Genomic DNA, 21175 nt, shown 5'->3' with positions numbered 1-21175 from the left:
CTTCTGGCCCCCTTCATGGCAGGTTTATGCAGATGCTACGATGGTTAACAGGGTGGGAGGAGCACAACAGGCATGGATTGCATTGGAACACTAGCCTTGGCAGTTTGCAGATAAATGGGGGTATTCAGACCCCTGGTGACTGCAGGTCTCAGGTACAATCTATGGTAGAGATATATTGAAGGCTTGTGGAGGCTCAGTTTATATACCACCTCCACAGGATTTTTAATTGGGATCACTGGATGTTTGGGTACCACCTTTGATATCACACCCACACCATTAAATCTAATACACTGTTTGGTTTGGGTACCCCAATGGCCCCTCCCAGAGAAAAAGCATTAGTGGAACAGCCCTTGGAACAGCCAAGGATTCTAAAGGCCATCCTTGTTAAACACAAAGGGGGAGGAAGTAGACAGAATCCCCGATGGCCCACAGAGGAGGACATGGATAAGGTCTTAACAGAACAGAAAGCTAGGTCTTATGAAAACAGGGCTTCAAGCGCCAAAGAACATTCAAAAAGTCCTTTGGAAGGATGAGAAAGAACATTGGCAAGGTCCATCTTTAGTATTTTGGAGAGGACCAGGATATTTATGTCTTGCAGGTCCTGATGGGGAAAGCAGCTGAATTCCAGAAAGAAAAACAAGCAGAGTTGATTCTTCCGTACTCTGAATTATGAAATGCCAACCAACTTGGTCAACCTGAATCTTAGACCTGATCCTAACATTATGCCAAACGCTGCTGCAGATGCCTACAACTTACTCGTCTCCCCTCTTCAGTCCAGACTCCATTGGGTAGGGCCAGCATTATACCCGTTGTCAGCCTGAAGCAGTTTCAGAAGATGAGACCTTCATCCCTTTGCCACAGATGAATCTGGGTCTGAACTGCTTGAGATGGTCCCTTATAGAAAACTTGGGGAAATTCTTCCATAGCTCCACCTCATACTTTTCTTCTTATCCCCTCTACTATATCTTTATATTGTTACTTTTTCTACTTTAGCCTATGTTTTATACATGTATGTATTTTTAGAAAATCTACAGAAGGTGCTTAAGGCATAAACATAAGAACACTCAGCCTTATTAAACAGAAAGGGGGATATGTTAGGGACGTTGCTCCTTCTCTGAGAATTGCCATGTCAGCTGGTAGGGCAGGGACAGGAGGTAAAAAGAGGCTTGGCCTCTGAGGCAGGAGGTTGTGTCTTACAAGTGTTAAAGGAACCACTAATAGGTTCCTTGAGATGGTGGGGATGTGCCCTTTTGCTCTATCTCCACCTAGGACGCAGCACTAACTCCAGGTGTCTCCCTTCTCTAGATCCACCTATGCAGTGGGCTAGGTATGGGGTAATCCCAGAGGAGAGTAAATATAACCAGCTTTGAGTACATGGAGGGAGAGGCAGAGAGACACGCAGAGATACACACATACACTTGCTCTTGCACTCTCTTGCTCCTTTCCTACTAACCCTTAGTGAGATTACCAATAAATAAAGGCTGTTTTGCACCTTAAGATCAGCTCGTCTTTGTGTGTTTCCGGGGATGTCCCGAAGACTGGTATGTAGGGCTCTGGCAGTCTAGAATAGTGTATATGGACAGTCTAGTACACCTCTCTCCTTTCATTCTGTCCATCCTCAGAAATATTTTATTTCTGGCCACTACTTCCCCCTATTTGCTCACTCATACCAACCCTTCCCTTTCTCTTACTCCTTTTCTCTCCCATTTTTTCCCCCATGAGCAAAATAGATTTCTATAGCCAATTAAGTGTATGTGTTACTTTCCTTTTGAACCAATTCTGATGAATAAGGTTTATATTTCCTCTTTACCCCTTATCTTCCCTTTCACTATAAAATCTCTTTTCACCTCTTTTAAATTAGAGAATTTAGCCCATTTGACCTCTTCTTTTTCCCTTCCTCTTTTTCAATCTGTACTTTTATTTTTAAGATAATCATTCCATTATATTTAATTCACACCTATGCCCTCTGCCTATATATATCCCTTCTAACTTCTCTAATAATGAGAAAATTCTTAGGAGTACAAGTATCATCTTCCCATGTAGGAATACAAACAATTTAACCTTATTGAATCCCTAATGATATCTATTTTCTGTTTACCTTTTTATATTTGCCTTGAGTCTTGTACTTGAGAGTCAAAATTTCTATTCAGCTCTGATCTTTTCATCAGGACTGTAGGAAAATCCTATATTTCACTGAATATCCATGCCTTCACCCTCAAGGGATTATACTCAGTTTTGCTGTGTAGATGATTCTTGATTGACATCTTAGCTCTTCCTGCCTTCCTGAATATTCTATTTCAAGCTTTCCTATCCTTCAAATGTTGAAGCTGCTAACTCTTGCTTTAGTTATAATATAGAAATAAAATAAGTTTGGAGGCAGAGCAGAGCACCTGGCCTGGAATCCAAAAGATCAGAGTCATATTTGACCTTAGATACTTACTAGTTGTATAATCCTGGACTAGAAACTTAACCTTGTAAAATGAGAGGGAAAAAGAAATTATTAACTATTCTAGTACCCTTGCCAAGAAAATTCTGAACGGGGTCACAAAGAGTAAGATGTCTCTGAAAATAATTATTAACAACAGCATATATTGTTAAGTTCTATTATATTTAAAACATTCATAAAACACAAGGAAAAAGTGCAAAACTCCTCTGTAAAATAGCACAAAAGAATAAGAATGATTATAATGAATGTTTGTATGAAGTTTTTAAGGTTTTGTTAAACACCTGAAACATCTCATTTTCTCTTCATAACAATTCAAGAAGGTAGGTTCTATCATTATCCCCATTTTTCAGATAAGAAAACAAGCAGAAAGAATAATTTGCTTAGAATCATTCAGATAGTAAATGTCTGAGGCCAGATTTGAGATCAGGTTTCCCTGTACGTTGTGCTAAGAAAAATCATCTTAGAAACAAAGCCTCTTGAATCAGATCCTGTGTAGTTAGTATTCTAGAATAACACCTTTGACTTAAAATTGCCATAGAAAATGTTTCCCAGAAGTAGATCATTTCATACAGTATATAGCTGACTGGACATTGGCATACATGCCATATTCTTTTATATTATATTTTTTCTTATGTTGCTCATCTTTTTTATTAAATTGTTGTTATGGATTCCTTCCATTTCAATATATTCTTTAAATTCACTCTGAATATAATTAACTATGACTGTTAGACAATCGTTTTTTTGACCATTATCTCTTATAGAGTCCTAAGCATTTGGAAAGGCAACTAGGAACCAGAAATAAGTCAAAACTGGCAGTCTTGATTGACTGGCAATTATGTCTTAGTCAATCCAGGTTACCATATCTAAGAGTGGATACAAATTACCATTAAAAAATTACACAAGAATCTGTGTGGATAAAGACTGACTTCTAAAATTGTTTCTGGAATTAAATGGACTTAAAAAAAATGTAAAGGTATTTAGTCACCTTCTCTTCCTTCCTGCCCTAAATAAAGAATATATTTCTCATCCTGGTTATAAATTTTACCAGTTGCATTCCAAATATTTCCCAAGAAACCCACATTTTCTCAGTATGAAATGTTACTTTTCTATCCAAAATTGCTACAGAATGCTGTTTATTATTTGAATCTTTTTATTATTTTGAATCTTTTCAGAGGAGCTAGCTATTTGGGCCTAAGTTCTACTTAAGACCAATTCCTTATTTAGAGAGTCACATCCCATTGTGGCTTGTGATACCTCATCTTTTACATTTTTCCTGCAGAATAAAAATCATATCCTTTTTATCAATGTTTAAGAAGCATTTTTCTATCTGTTTCTTTCTCAGAGAGAATGAAAAATTGAGTGCCTGGTCCATTCTAAAAATTTATCATTCCTATTTGGTGTCCTCTACCTAAATTTCTGAGACAGCTTTAAGGACAGCAGATTTCACAAGGACTACTGAATTAAACATTTTCACAGAACAAAATTATTAGCCTCTGAAAAAATTGTTATAATTTTGATTACCTTCAAAATTTTAGATCCAAATATTTTAGCCTCTTCATGTTTAAAGAAAAACTAGGATATCTAATAGTACTATAAAACTGAATTTGTATAAATTACAATCAACATTCATAATATTATATAAATATATGTTTATATCACATATATCATATACATATATGATATGCACATGTGGTAGATATAAATATATGATATATAAATATACAGAACTTATAGGATTAATATAATTCTATAATTGATGTATATTAACATGAATATTAGTTATTAAGTTTAGTAAATAACTGATTTTTTGAAAAATAGGTGAAAGCAATAATTTACTTCTGGCAATTTTGAATCAATTGAGTTATTCTAGAATATGAACTATGAAATATCTAACTCAAAAGACTTTGTTTCTAAGATGACTCTTCTTAGCACAATGTAAAGATTTTTAGATTACAGCAGCTCTTTATTGTAATCCTCCCAACTTCCTTTACTATAATCTTTACCCAAGGCTTTCCAACTAAGCCTGGGATATTTTGCTTGTTACTTAGGCAACTTTAAATCAAACTTCTAAAGGAATTCTGGAGTGACGGAACTCACAAAATAAAGAGTAAAATAATTTTCCAACCCAAGATAACATAGATAACCCTTCTGGGTTACAGAAAAGGAGGTAAAAGGGGAATACAGCTAAGCACAAGCAATGTCCAAGTAAAGAAACAGGAGGCTTTAAACCACAGCACAAATCAGCAATGGAGGCCTTGAAATCCTGGCACAGTAATTAAGCAGCATAACAAGCCAGATATAAAGCCATCAGCCCAGTAAAGCAGGCAAACTGCCAGCCCCTGACCCCCTGGCACAACTAGAACAGGCTATTTCAGCTTAGTGAGCAAGTCACCTGTCTTGGGGGCAGAGAAAGCCAGTGACTAAGCTCCTGCTCCCCTCCCAAAAAGAAACTTAGAATTTAACCCCAAAGCACAACTCAACTTTGAAAGTCAGGAAATAGACTGAAAAATAAGCAATCAATTTTTAAAGAAAACTTTGACAATAGAAGTTTTCAGAAAATCAAAACACCAACTGAGAAGAGGTCAATAATGTCAAATTGCCTACATGTGAAGCTTCAGAGAGAAATATGAACTGGTGTCAAGCCCAAATAATCCTCTTGGAAAAACTCAAAAAGAATTTTTAAAAATCAGAGAGGTGGAAAGAAATGGGAAAAGAGTAAAGCAAGCAAATCAGAAGAAAAAAAGTCCATAACTTGATAAAGGAAGCACAATAAATGGAAAAAGATGTACAAAAGTTCACTGAAGAAAATAACTCAAAAAGTAGAATTGGCCAAATGAAAAAGGAGGTAGAAAATAATTCTTAAAAAAAAATTGGGTAAGTAGATGCTAATGACTGCATAAGACAGCAAGAATCAATCAAACAAATCAAAAGAATGAAAAAATAGAAAAAAATTAGAAATTTTTCATTGGAAAAACAACTGCCCTAGAAAATAGATCAAGGAGAGATAATCTAAGAATTATTCACCTACCTGGGAACTCAAGATCAAAAAAAGATACTAGACATCATTCTTCAAGAAACTGTCAAGAAAAACTGCCCTGACATCATAGAATTAGAGAATAAAATAGCATTTGAAAGAATACACAGATCATTTCCCGAAAGAAATCCCAAAATGAAAATTCTAAGGAATACTGGAGTAAGCACACATAAGCACACAAACAAATTAAAGAACTCTCAGATCAGGGAGAAAATACTATCAGCAGCCAGAAAGAAACAATTCAAATATCAAAGAGCCATACTCAAGATATAGGATTTAGAAGCTTCTACACTAAAGAATAGAAGAGCTTGGAATATGTTCTGGAAGGCAAAGGAGTTTGAATAACAACCAAGAATCAACAAATGCTTGTTGACTTATTTGTGTTCTCTCTTTACTGATGGAAATCATAATTCTAAAATATCTAACAAAGAGTTCTTTATGAGTAACTATTATTGTTAAAATTCATTCATCACCTAATGGTCAACCTCTTGGCAACTGACTTGATTTTATAACTTGCAAATGTAAAATAAGGACTGTGGAATCGCATAAGCTTAGTGAACATAAGATTTGTCAAACAATATCATTATATAAATATGCACAAAAGTGATGAGCAGATCATTTGAACCTAGAATCTTCTGGTTACAAGTTAAAATAAAAACTTGAAATTATATTTACCCAGAATCTTGAGCTCTGCATTTGCATATATAGCTCCATGTGCATTTTCAGCTATACATTGGTACATTCCAGCATTATCAAAGGTCAATCCATACAGTCTCAGCTCACCTTTATGGTACTAAAGAAAAGTAAAGATATTCTTGATAATATTGTGAAGAAACTATTTTACACAGGCTTGAACTCAGTAAATCCTGCATATGAAATAATAGGAAATACACTTGATATTTCATACTGAAGACCTGGATGATGGGAGGATATGACTTTTCTCTTAAATGGGGATGATAATTACATTGTTCATATCATGAGATTTTTGTGAAAGAAACATTTTGTAAAATGTAGAGAATCAATATATCTGAACTATTTATAACAACAATTATTATTATTTAGTGTCCCTACTATTAGGGGCCTCCACTTACCATGTAGATTTAAATAAAGGTGCCTATAGAGAACCTATCAGAAAATGAAATTAAGGACAAAATCATTATCCTTGGAAAGACAAAAGACCAAGGACACAAAGAGCATCAAGAAATTTATGTCATGGGATAGCAAGGCACATAACCTTACACTTGCCCTGTTCTTCCTAATGAACTTTTTAGTATAACATTTCCCCCTCTGTAGCTTAACTGAAAGATTACAATTTGAAGATAGTAGAGGATAGCAGTTGATACCTCTCTCCACATCTAAGTATAAGTTTCTCTATTATTATCATTTCTGTGAGGTTAGGAAAACTGACAAAAAATATGAGATGACAGAAATGAATGAATAGGAAAAGGGGGAAAGTGGAATAGAGGAAAGAAGAAGAGAAAGGAAGAAAAGGTAGAGTAAGAAGACTAAAACTACTTTAAGTTAAAGTCACAAAGCAGACATTTTATACTCTACCTCTCGTTTCTTGTTTTCAAATTTATTTACACAATTTAGAACTCAGGCATATGTCACCATAGAACTAATATGAAACTATATAAAAAAAATTTTTAAAGTAACAAAAAATCTGTGTGACCTACCGCATATCCATTTCTCAACCATCTGATTGTAGGGATAGGTTTGCCTGTAGCCACACAAGGCCAGTAGAGATCACTGCCTATATCCGCTTCAGTGTCATTGATATGTTCTACCCATTCAGGAAATGCTAAGAATAAAGAAAGACAATATCATAAATATGAAATGTTACCACTACTATTAAGCAACCTTTTTTGCCATTTTAGACAACTTTTTCTTACTTTGTGGAAAAAGAATGACAAATATTATTTTCATTAGAATAAAACAAAAATCATAGCTGATTAGAATTTCACTGTCCTGAGTTATACATATTACAATATAAAGGTGTAATGTTCTTCTCTAAAATACTATCTTCTCTGGAAACAGGTTTCTTGGGGGACTTCTGGAGGCAGCCTTCCTTTCAGTTCAATAAATACCCCAAATACAGCCAGGAGTTAAAGTCCAAATCCTTTGTCTCCTTCCTTGGGCCTGGTTAGCTTTCTTAGAGGCCTATCTCTCTCCTTGGTTCCAAGAGCTCTTGACGCTAATCCTTTGCCTCTGCCAGCTTCAGCCTCCAGCCAACACAAAGATGGAAGATGGAATGAATCTGTCTCTGCCTCCGAGAGTGGGCTTGTCTCTTAGTGGGCTTGTCCTTTAGTTGGCTCCTCCTTATATATGCTCTCTTAAAGGTGTGAATCTTGTGGAACTCTAATAAGTACTAGTACATTAGTGAACTAGAGAACTGCTAAGTACCATGCTAAATTAGATAATTATTGTCTCTATCAATTCCAGCGACTTAACACCTTGTAAGAATCCTAACATCTCCTGCTTTCTTTTGATTTAGACCTCCCTCCCTGACTTCTCAAGGAGGTGAGAACACAAAAAAAGAAGGTGATTATGCCTTCCCTGACTGCTCAAAAAAGGAGTGAAAACACCATAAAAAGGAGGTGATCATGCCCTCCCTGACTGCTCAGGAAGGGAGATGAAAACTCCAAAGGAAATGGGAAATCAAATCAGATTAGCGGGTTTCTGAAAGGGCTTACTCTTAAAACAGATATACATAAATCCATCAATATGGGAGGTATTACACATAATTACATAAAATATATAAACACATAGCAATATAATGTAGTAGTAATGTAACAAATAACATGAATCAACATGAGGAATTATACATGTCCATAAGTCCTAGAAATAGTCCAAAAGGAATCTATTGTCCATTAGTTCATGTGCCAGGAATCCAACAATTCCTGCAAGCTTTGAAGTCCTGAAATAGTCTCATCTTATGTTAGGGAATCCAATGATTCCTGCTGGTTTTCAAGTCCTACAACAGTCTCATCTTGTGTTAGGGAATCCAATGATTCCTGCAGATTTTGTTCTTAGGTCTTCTCCTTTGTTTCAAGGTTTTTCTCTTTTTCTGTCTCTCTCCAGGTGCACGTTGCCATCCATATGTTTTCTTTTCTTCTGTTTCCTTCTCCATCTATAGGAATATAAGCAAACCCTCTCTCCCAGGCAATTAACCTATTTAGTCCCTTCTATTTACCACTTTCTAAATCTCTCTTCATCATCTGGCAATTATATTGGAGCTGTTTGCACTGGACACTGCCCTGTTGGTTTAAAAAGCCTGTATTCTCCCCAATTGTAATCCCTTTCTGCTATCTCATTGCTTTTTGGCTGACTGATCATATAATCCCTTTCTGCTATCTGATTGCTTTTTGGATGATAGACCACATCAGAGTCCTGACCTTCTTAAGACTCTCTAGGTGTAAATTCAGCTGCCATCATGCCCCACCTGTCTTTTGTATGATATTTTGGAGCTGGGCCCTGCCTCTCATTTCCCTGGGTCAATCTACATTCTGAGGACCAGTGGAAGCCCTTGTGGCATTTTGGACATAGGGTTTTAGGTCTTGTAAGAATTACAAGGATTCTTAGGTGTTAGGATTCTTACACAAAGGGATAATATTTCATCATACTTTTCCACCTCTTCAAAGAACTGTAGCCTCATGTGATGAAACCAAAGGATTTTTGGAGACTGCTATATCTCCCTAGGATCACAAAGATTTTACAGGACTTTCCCAGAATGACAGAGATTCAGACCAATAAACTGTTCACAGGCTTATTTCAAGTGTCAGTTTATAATTAAAAGAAAAAGTTGTTGCACTTAAATGAGTGGGAGAATGGAAGAAAAAGCTGAGGATTTCTCTTAAGTTGTGCACACTTGATACTTGGAAGGATGGCACTGTCATTGACAGTGATAAAGAAGAGAGAAATGTTGAGTTTGAAATGCTAACTTTATATATTTATTACTCCCTCCCCTTTACAAATAGAAGTAACAAGAGGACAAAGATGTTCTCACTACATGAGTGAAAAGTAGTATGTACTTGAGAAGCAACTCAGAATTCATTTTGCTGATTCAAAAACTTTCTACAAGTGATCTGGGATAAAGCTTCTTAAACTATAGATCTTAACTCCATGTGAAGTCACATAACTGAATGTGGTGGTCATAAAATTATGATTTATTATTAGTAAATGTTTGATTTGTACACGTATTTTATATCCCTTTATAGTCAGGATTTCATAAAAAAATTTCTCAGACAAAATCGGGTCATGAGTGGAAAAGTTTAAGAAGTTCTGATCTGGGAGATTGTTTTATTACTTAGTCAACAAGCATTAATTAAGTGCTTGCTATAAGCAAGGCACTGTGATAATGGGGATCTAAAGAAAGGCAAAAAACAGTCCCTTTAAAGGAGCATACATTCTAATAAGAGTGAGAGAATATATAAATAATTGGATGCATACAAAATACATACATAGTGGATGGAAGGTAATTTGAAAGGGCAATAGTAACTGTGGGAAGAAAGGTTAGGGAAGTCTTCCTATAGAAAGTGAACTTTCAGCTGAGCCTTGAAGGAAACCAGGGAAATGAAGAGACAAAAGTGAAGGAGAAGAGAATTTCAGACATGGAGTACCTCCAATGCAAAAGTATAGAGAAAGGAAGTTGAGTTTTGCATCTGAGGAACTATAAGTAAGCCAGTGTAGCTGTAACACAGAATGAGTGGATAAAAGTAAAATATGAAAAGAATGGAAAGATATGAAGGGTACAGTTTATAAAGAGCTTTAAATGTCACATAACTTTATATTTTATCCCAGAGGAAATCATGTGTCATTGGTACTCATGAAGAGGTGACATGATAAAGTCAGACCTACACTCAGAAAAATTATCTTGAATTTGGCAATAGATTGGATATATGGGATGAATGAGAATCAAAAATTAAGGGTGATGGAATCAAGAATAACACTAATGTTGTAAATCTCAAAACTGGAAAGATAATGGTGCCCTCCACAGTAATATAGAAATTTGGGAAAAGGGTGGATTACCAGATAAAGATAATGGGTTCTGTTTTGGACATGTTAAGTTTCAAATGCCTATGGGACATTCAGTTCAAAATGTTGAAGAGGTATGATTAGAGCTCAGGAAAGAGATTAGGGTTTGATCTATAGATCTGGCAATTATTGGTGATATTTGAACCCATAAGAATTGTGAAGATCACCAGATGAGACAGTATAGAAGAAAAAGAGAAAAGGATGCAGTTTTCTTTTTTTTAATAATATTTTTATTTTTTTCCAAATAGTTGTTAAAACACTTTTTTAAATATTTGGTTGTTTACTGCTGTTTGTTTTGAGTTTTAAATTCTATCCCTCTCTCTTTTCTTCCCTCCATATGGCATAGATTATATATGTGCAGTCATATAAAACATTTCCATATTAAGGATCCAGTTTCCTTGAATTATACTCACAACTTGAATGAAGAATAAGCAAAGGACACTAAGGAAACATCTGACAAGTAAGAGAAAAACCAGGAAAGATCAGAATCATAGGCCTTCAAAAGGAAAAGATTTACTTCTCCATAAAATAGTGGTGAAAAAGGAGACAGTGGGGGATTTCTTACAGGAGATGAGAAAAGGAAAGGAAGATGAACTCTCAGTGAATGGCAAAAAAGTGAAAGGAGAAGATAGATGAGTGAAGATAGCTTTGACAAGGAATTGACTATCATTAAAATTATCTGATGATCAAAACTGATTAAATTCTACAATGTATCTTGGTAACCTGATATGACATCTGGCATCTACTGCAAAAGATAAGATCTACCATACTTGTGCAGCCAGTAACTCATCTCACACAAATTTTCCATAGGATTAGTTTAAGAATTTAAATAGTACATGCATGGTATCAATCTGATATATTTAGTAACTGGTCATATAAAAATGTATGTGCATAGTATCAATCTGATGAATTTAGTACCTGGTCATGTTAAATATAAAGTCTAACAGCTACAAATATAGGAAGATCTAGATTCAAATCTGGTCTCTAACAGATAGCTGTGTGTCCATATAAAGTGTAATCTCTCAGAGTTCCAAATCAGCTCTTCAAGAATTAAATGTATATACAGAAGATACTGAGAAAGTCTAAATTCCCTATGCTGATCAAACTACAGATATGAACTGTACAAATATAACTATTTGTAGTCACATGAAAAGATGATGCTCCAAATGACTAATGATCAGAGAAATGCAAATTAAAACAACTTTGAGATACCACTATATACCTGTCATATTGGCTAAGATGACAGGAAACAATAATGACCAATATTGGAGGGGATATGGGAAAACTGGGACATTGATACACTGTTGGTGGAGTTGTGAATGGATCCAGCCATTCTGGAGAGCAGTTTGGAACTATGCTCAAAAAGTTATCAAACTGTGCATATTTTTTGGTCCAGCAGTGTTTCTTTCTTCTGGGATTATATCCCAAAGAGATCTTAAAAGAGGAAAAGGGATCCACATGTGCAAAAATGTTTGTGGCAGTCTTCTTTATAAAGGCAAGAAATTGAAAACTGAGTGGATGCCCATCAACTGGAGAATGGCTGAATAAATTATGGTATATAAATGCTATGAAATATTATTGTTCTGTAAGAAATGACCAGCAGGATGATTTCAGAGAGGCTTGGAGAGACCTATATGAACTGATGTTAAGTGGAATGAGCAGAACCAGGAGATCACTATACACAGCAACAAGAAGACAGTAGTCTTCATGGCTCTCTTCAACAATGATTCAAACCAGTTCCATTTGTTCAGTGATGAAGAGAACCATCTACACCCAAAGAGAAAACTGTGGGAACAAAGTGTGGAACACAACATAGCATTTTCACTCTCTCTATTGTTATTTGCTTGCATTTTGTTTTCTTTCTCAGTTTTTCTTTTTCTTCCTTCTTGATGTGATTTTTCTTGTGCAGCAAGATAACTGTATAAATATGTATACATATACTGGATTTAACATGTATTTTAACATATTTAACATGTATTAGACTACCTGCCAGCTAGGGGAGGGGTTAGGGGAAGGAAGGAAAAATTTGGAACAAAAGCTTTTGTAAGGGTCAATGTTGGGAAAATTACTTATGCATATGTTTTGTAAATAAAAAGTTTTAATAAAAAAAGTAAAGCCAATATAAAAAGAAAAGTATAAAAATATAGAAAGAAAATTAAATGGTTTTTATGTGGATCAAATGAGATTTCTACCTACCTTGAACATAAATTCTTGCCTGATGTCTATCTTTTCCTCTGATGTTCTCAGCTTCACATTCATAAGTGCCTTCATCTTCAAGCTGAATGTTGAAAATTTTAAGAACTGCCCCAGACATACTTATCTCAGCTGTACTTGGCATTGGTTCCAGAACTTTTCTCCACCGGATCTCAGGAACAGGGCTTTAAAGGGGGCAGAAAAATAGTAAAAGATCCACAAGATGTATAAGACAGTTGTAGAAATTTAATGGCTAAGTCCCCTGCAAAAAAAAAAAAAAAAACATTTCCTCTTCCTTTTGTGGCTAGACCAATGGAATCCCCATGCCACTGGAAGTTGGTGGGACAGCTAACTTATTTTTTTTTAATTTGCATTTTTTTAGTGAAGCAAAATAAAAGGATAGAATGAGCAATGAAAATATTAAGTATATTTGCTTAGAGGTCTGGTAAGAAAAGCTTCTCCAATGATAGTAAAGTATTACTATAGTCCAGCAACCAAATGATCAATCACAGGTTAATAATGATAACTTTTTTAAGTATAAGAAAAAAGAAAATAAGATAAAATACCAAAGCCTAGATTGTCAAATTTATTATGTGATAATTTTTATCACAATGAGAAATGATAGATTTGAGTTTTAACTGCTTTCCTCTTTCTCTCAAAGCATACCATTATTTTACTTGTCAATTTAAAAAACACACACACAATAATATACTTACTTTCCAAGGGCAAAACACTCTAATGTTACATTATGGCCCATCAGTGCATATGTGTCCTTGAACTGGACTTTGATATCAGCAGGATAGAGTTTTGTTGTGCCTAACATTAAGAAAAGTATACAAAAGGAAACCTATGAATTATTTGATTTATAGACCATTTTCCCTTAACTTTTAAACTTTAAAAGGATTAGAAATGCTATGAAATGTGTATTAATTGAATGCCTTGCTTTTTCTAAAAGCCTATATTTGATTAAATTTTTAAAAAAGCATTTTAATGACTGATTCATATTGTCTGGTCAAAAAGCAAATTAAATTCCAAAAGGAACATAGAGAGAAAAAAGTATGATGGCATCACAAATTTATAACTGGAAAAATATCTTAGAGGTTATCTAGTCTAATTTTCTCATTTATTTCTTTATGTCATCCTTTGATTTTATTCTTCATTACACCTAAAACAAATGATAATGTATTTAGGTGTACCTCCTGAACCAATCTGACAGACAACAGGCCATTCAAACCACAAAGATCTTAATTATGTTACAGAAAAAAATCAGGTTCAGATCTATAATGGGTAGTCTCTCTGTAGGCAAAGCAATTGCTTTTGTGAATCATGAGATGAAAAACATGGAATTGATAAAGTAATTTTTTTAAAAAATTATTCAGTTCCAGACAAAATGGAGAAATTTTCATCTGATGTTTTTCTTCCAAAGAAGCAAATTGCAAAATTAGGAGGTGAAACCAAGATAGTAGTGCAACTTAACTCAGCTCTCCCTCAAAACCTTCAAAATTTCTTTAAACAATGACTCTAAACTAATTACAGCATCAGAACACACAAAAAGACAGAGTAAAACAATTTTCCAGCCAAAGACAACTTAGAAGGTCAGCAGAAAAGATCTGTGGCACTGGAGTGAGAGTCCAGCATGCAGTCCCAGTGCAGGGCACACCAGTGCAGCCATCGTCCTGATCCTGGTCCTGATTCCCACTGGCTGGCTCCACCCAGGTGCCAGCAAAGCAGGAGCAGGATTTGGGATCTCTGAATTCGTGGCAGTATTGAAGATTTCTAGATCTCTCAGCTCAGAAGTGCCAAAGGTGAATTAGAAGGACAGCAGGAAAGATGTTTCAACTAGAGTGAGAAGGCCTTGGGAAACTGGGAAACCAGCAAACCAGGAGTAGGCAGTGGCAGCAGCAGCTTCCAGAGGCTTCAGCCCAGATGAAGACTCTACTAATACTGTGCTGCACACTAGAACTTACAGCCACAGTGGAGTGGGGACCCTCCTCACAGTTCCAGGGTAGAAAAGAGTGCTTGTGCTCAAGTTCCTAGGAGCTTTGAAAACAGCTGCACAAAATCCCTGAAGCATGAGACAGTGCACCCTCCACCCTAGAAACAGAGTCCTACTTTAATAGTTAAAAAAAAAAAAAAAAAAAGAAACAACAATCCACAATAGAGTCAAGTCTCAGACAATATGAAACTCACTAAGTTCAGACCTTTAGGCCATTCCTTGAGACTATCTTGTGCTGTATACACAGTAACTAAAGGAGAGCTGTGTGTGAACTGATTAACTTATAGGGATTTGAAATAAAGGGAATCAACAAGGTTCCCAGGCAGCTGTATCTAGCTTCTAGCCCAGATACAGATCCTCACTTTAGAGATAAGCAAGGAAAATGCAGAGAGGAAAAGTATCTGTAGCAGCCACTACCTGATATGAGTAGTTGAAGGTAACAGAAAAGGCCCAAGTTTTGCAGAGGAAGGCCCTGCTCACTAAAAGCTAGTACAAATCCTAAAAGGCCCTTGGGCATGGACCTGTGCTGAACTTGTAAGAATAGCTAAAAGATTGGACTCTCAGTACAGAGGAGAAACAAAGGAGTAGTTCATTCTGGAGCCTAAGAGGAAAAAAAATTATTCTGAGAATGAAGCTCCTCAGAAACCAAATGGACCATGAACCTTTTTAGAACATTGTCAGATAAGATACTGATAGCAAGTTTCACTGCAATACCTTTAATGATCTAATGCTGAGAAAAAAAAAAAAAAAAAAAAAAAAAACACTGCCATTTGGCTGGTACTTTCCCCCAAATTGGGGTCTTCACTCTAAAAACAAGAGCAGTCACTACAACCAACTGGCCAGCCTTTTTCCACATAAGCATAGTCAAACACAGGTTTCCTTAGCTTTAAGTGTTAAGTGGTAGAACCTCTGGGTGAACTTAGCCCAGTTGCCAGTGTCTCTCTGGTTTCTAATCAATCTTCTGAAGCACAACTCATCACATGAAAAAAATCTGAAAATAGGTATATAAATTGAACCATTTTTTTTTCTGCTCTATGCTAGAGTATGGCATCAAAATAATATGCAGCCACTTTATAGAAGAAAGCCTTACTGTTTTGCTTCAGGTTCTCCCAATTCCGGGAGCAATAAGGCAACAGTCTGAGGGCATTATGTTCCCTTCAAAGCTGCTGCACCTATATCAACATCTTGAAGTTAATGTAAGTCCCTCAGGGTCACTTGAGGTGGTAGAATACACCAAGGGACGCCCTTTGTCTACTAGCTGGTTGAAAGAAGAGAAAGATCAGCAATCAATACATTGACAATGCTCAACTCTCATTTCAGAGATGAAGAACTGAGATGGAGCGAGGCTGAGTGAATTTTCTGAGATCATACAGGTCATAAATGCAAGAGCTGCAGTCTCTTAACTGCAAAAAGATCTATTTGATGGTGAAACAGAGATAGCACTGAATCTAACTACAGAATTATCAACTTTCAAGACATAAATTTATTCACATATATTAATGAATTCTTTATAACTTCCTGTGGTGCTGCTCGTTAGCTGAACTTTCCCAGTATAGTCAGATCTAGTATTAAAATGTTGAGAAAGTATTTAATTTGGGAGCACTTCTGCACCATTTCTATCACAATCATCCTGAAGTATAAACTGGTGAACTCATCCATGACAAACTTTAAAATTTGAAAAAATGTGTAGCACTGGTGTTTTAGATTGTTCAAAATTTTTCCACTTAGCACAAATGACAAATACTTAAATTAATAGGATTGATTGACAGAAATAATAAAGCTGAAGTTCAATAAATGTACAAGCATATATTTCACAGCATAGAATATTACATCTGGAAGATAGAATTAATCATTCCCAAAAATTAGAGCTTTCCAAAAGTAAAATAGACTTAATGAATCCCCACTTAATAAAAGTTTTTTTAATAGAGGTCACATGACTACATGCCAGCTATCTTTGTTCAGGTATGTCTTAGACTAAATGGCTTCTGTGGTTTTTTCTGAATCTGACAATCTGCTATGTAAACATGTGAAGTACAAACCCACTTAAAATAGCAAAATTTCTTTTAAAAAATACCAAGAGTATGAGATGTTTCTCATCTGGTTAGATAGGGAGATAATATTTTTTTTAAAAAAATTCAAGGACATTTTAAAATAAAAACCATGATTTAAGTGTTCTGATAGAAATACACTTTATACTAATGCACTGTTAATAAAATATTTGCATAAATTATTTAGTTAGTTTTCAAATTTATTTAGTTTTCAAATGTCCTTCAGTTTCATTATGTGAGTTTACTATTACTGTCAAGTTCCTCTACCCTAAAGAGCAACCATTTGTAGTTTTGCTCTTCATAGAATAATTTAAAAGAAAACATTTTGGGACAGCTAGGTGGTACAATGGATAAAACACCAGCCCTGAAGTCAGGAGGACCTGAGTTCAAATTTGGTCTCAGAGACTTAACACTTCCTAACTGTGTGACTCTGGGAGTGTCAACCCCAATTGCCTCAGAAAAGGAAAAGGAAAAGGAAAAGAAAGAGAAGGAAAACATTTTAACCATAGTTCTGTCAGATTCAAAGAATTTAAAATAAATTAGATACAATCATTTATATTATTGTTTAAAAACCAAAAATAAATCAATAAAAATGTAAATGAATATACCCCTCAAGAGAATTACAAATGGTTAGGACACTTGTTCCACATATGCATGTGCATATATATTTTTTTAATTAATTAGATAAATACTTACGATCAGAAAGAGGGATGAGTGGGATAAATTTGCTAAATACACTTTTTGTGATTGAAGGACTTGATACAAAGCATGAATAATTGCCTCTATCAGATTCTTCTACATTTGCTATATAGAGATTTCCATTGGTCTGAGACACATATCGTCGTTTGTCCATTGTGATGAATATAGGAAACTCATTTAGAAGCCAACGATAGCTAAGATCATCTGAAATACATATTTTATTATTTAACATTAGGAAAACAATAGTAACATTTGTATTCACACAATAAGTTTCTAGTATTCAAGCTTGAAATCCTGTGTGAGTGTCTAGGTGTGTGTATATATATAAACATAGTATATTTGAACTAATTTCAAAATGATGCATTATCATATAAGTGTACCTCTTTTAAAAATATACTTGTTATAAAGAATGGAAATAAACTTGCCAAAATTGTTATTATAATGTATTCATAAACATGAGCAAAAGCAATTAATATTACTGGGCTTCTGAATATTGTATTCATACTTCAGTGAACTTGTTTTTTTAGAATGTTTATTGCCTCCAGTAGAGCAAATCAAAACTTCTTTAACATCAGTTCATTTTCTAAAGAAATTCTTGCCCATCTTTCCATAAATCCTTCACAGAACATCTACTCATCTAGTGTACAAGGATATCTCATGTTTTGTTTTAATATCTCAGGGATACAAATGCATTGCACCAACTGTTAACTTCTCTATAATTGTTGATACATAATGGTAATAATAATAATAAATTATATGTATCTAGCACTTTGAAGTTTGATATTTTCCTCATAACAAGCATACTAGGCAGCTAGCAAAAGTATTCTTTATTATTACTTGTTTTGGACATAGGGGTTGTTTTGGAATTATGATTTCATTGATGTAAGTTACCTCATTTATAACTTAGAGTTTTATAAAGTCATTTGAAATACTGCAGTCTGGATCTTAAATCCATGGCCAGCACTCTAGTCTATGATAACTCTGCTGGTGCTATGACTTTTATTCCACATATTTAGAAACTGAGACAAAAAGAGATTAAGAAATATGTCTAGGGAAGTAATAATGTAATACCTCAGTTCCCCTGCATTAGTTTCCCTGAATTATAATATCTGTTTCCCTGTTAGTATGCTATCTTCCTCCTCCCCTCCTGGCCATTAGGACTGAGATAATTAGGGCTGCAGAGCTCTGGCCACTCTGGCATTCCAGAGTCATAAAATTCCAGATGGTTTATCTCAACCTTGATGGCACCCTCTGGCCCAGACATGTTGTCTTCTACTTAACCTTCTTCTTCACTCCCAACTTATCAGATTTTATGGTACTTCCTGAAATTATGAATCAATGTTTCTCCCCCCTTGCCTTTGTTTCCCTGATAGTTGGAGAGCTATAAAAGTCTGTGGAATTTATTGCTAGATGTGGGATGCTTTGAAACAAGAGTCCAATCTAGCCAGCTGGCTATGGCTTATATGGCTGCGCTAGACCAAATTCTCCACTATTAAAATATTAAAAACTCTAATCTCTGTCTTGTCTCAGTTTCTCTGGCATTACAATAAGTATCCTTATACCCAAACTTCCTGACTGCAAATTTAGTGCCTTTCCCCCTACATCTTGATGCCCCTACTCTACTTGATAGATGTATGTGGTCTTATATCACAAGTAATGATTATTGGTATGCTGTAGTCTACTTTTATCCATCATGAATCTTTTGAGTTATTTCTCTGGAGATTGTGGCTTCATGCGCAAACAACTTCAGTGCAACAGTAGAAATGAGGTTTTACAAGAATAAAAAATTCAGGATTATTCAAAATATGGTGTAGTTTTTCATGACTTAATCCAATGTCCTCCTAATAATGCATTCTGAGAGGTCAAGTTCATTGTCCATCTAAATTGTCTGTCCAGTTTAAAGCTACTGATGAACTAACTTGATTGCCTATCCAAGTGTATGTAATAAGGCAATAAACAATTTTATTCATTCTACTGAGGATAATAATTTGTTGTCTTTCTCATTACTATACATTTTATTGAGGAGAATTTGTAATATATGAATGTTTGATTCATTTAATATAATGTAATCTGTGAATAGGAGCAATCTGAGAATCTATTTTCTTTTGAACTTTTTCAAGGACTCTTAATTGGATACTGGTCAACATTATACATGAATATACAACTCCGTTTTACTTCTTGCTTAATGATATCCAGGGGATTATTAAAGTTATTTCTTCAATTGATTCTACTTAATTTTTATAACTACAATGTACATATAGCAGATATTTTAACTGAGTAGACCCTATTATTCTACTGAGTCACATTCTTTTTTTAAAATCAACTTATAAATAATAAACATGGTTGACTTTCATATAGAATTTTATGGTTCTGCCAAACATTTTTGGCATATCATCTTGTTTATAGTGCAAGATCATATTTTTATATTTCTGAATCAATTATATGACTTATAAAGATATAGACTGAAGAAGGAATGCATAGTTTTGGTTTTTTTCACATTTGCACCAAAGATAGCCTTGAACATAAAGATAATTTTCACAAAGATTTCGTAAAATGAATGAAAGCAACCTTATGGGTATCCTCCTACTTTCCTTTTCTGATAAATACATACATTCTTTTGGAATTTACCTCTATTTGAGATATCCTGAAAATTGATCTCCAAGGGGAATTCAGAATAAGACAACTGATTGTATGAATAAGTGACAGCCCTCCAGGATCCCATATCCTTATTCCAATTAGACACTGAAATTTACCCCAAACTAAATAATGTTCAAGAACTTCTGAATCCCAAATATCTGAGGATGTCTACTATGGGAAATGGAAGTTAGAACAAGAATCCAGAGGCTCTAGGACAAAAAATAAAAACACGGCAAGAAGCTTAGTTCTTAAAAAGCCCCAGTTCATGAATTAAAATTGAAAGAATGATTACATCAAAGAAAATACCACAAAATACAAAAATTTTATTGCAAATCTAAATTCCATAATGGCTGCAAGCAAGCTTTCTTGAAGGCAGAATAAAGATGGCAGATTATAGGCAGCAAGCCAGCCAAATTTTCCCAACATTCCCCTCCAAATAACATGAAAAAAAAAAAGAAAAAGCCTCAAGTCTGATTTTGGAGTAGCAAACTCAACAGAAGTTTGGAGTGACATTTTATCCAGTCTAAGACAACTCAGGAAGTCAGCAGGAGAGGTCTGTGACATGAGAGTTGGGACTAACCCAGAGGACACACAACAGCAGGACCAGTGACAGATCTTGGGAGTAACTGTGATAGTTTCAAGAACTCTCAGTTCAAAAATACTAAGAAGGTTGGACAATTGATCAGAAAGGGATTATAAAAGACACTAGATGTGTTGAGGTGTGAGAAATGACGGGTGAGAGATCCCCTGACAGCAATGGAGTCCCCTTTGGCCAATCACAGGCTTTGCAAAAGAATTCACAAACCCCAATGAATACAGGCAACAAGTTTGTGACAAGAATGGGTTTATTATACATAGAAATATCTTTCTCAGCAGACAAAATCTTGTTAGGACTTTTGCAAAATTCTATGGCACACAACATTCAATTTTATTGGGTCTTCTTGACCTGGAGCTAGGGACCTTCCAATAGAGGGTGGTGACCATGCCCCAGGCCAAGATCTCCAATTGAATCGTAGAATGAGATTACTTATCTGGGAGTTTCTCCTATAAACAGGAGGGGCCCCTGCCAGAAGAGTTTGAGATTTTTA

At 35.1% G+C, this 21175-nt stretch overlaps 1 protein-coding gene across 4 annotated transcripts in view; it reads right to left on the bottom strand.

The window, feature by feature from the left end:
• The window catches only part of CNTN1 (contactin 1), a 249196-nt gene that overhangs the window by 90507 nt on the left and 137514 nt on the right, over positions 1-21175 (bottom strand). For all 4 annotated transcript variants that reach the window (XM_031938160.1, XM_031938163.1, XM_031938162.1 and 1 more), the window contains exons 6-10: positions 17448-17654; positions 13424-13523; positions 12711-12892; positions 7157-7281; positions 6156-6273 (exon numbers count right to left, since the gene is read on the bottom strand). In XM_031938160.1, coding sequence (XP_031794020.1) covers positions 6156-6273; positions 7157-7281; positions 12711-12892; positions 13424-13523; positions 17448-17654 — 732 coding nt within the window. The remainder of the gene's footprint in view (positions 1-6155; positions 6274-7156; positions 7282-12710; positions 12893-13423; positions 13524-17447; positions 17655-21175) is intronic.

Source organism: Sarcophilus harrisii, chromosome 5, assembly GCF_902635505.1.
Source record: "Sarcophilus harrisii chromosome 5, mSarHar1.11, whole genome shotgun sequence".
NCBI classification, from domain to species: domain Eukaryota; kingdom Metazoa; phylum Chordata; class Mammalia; order Dasyuromorphia; family Dasyuridae; genus Sarcophilus; species Sarcophilus harrisii.
This window is presented reverse-complemented; position numbering and strand designations above follow the sequence as displayed.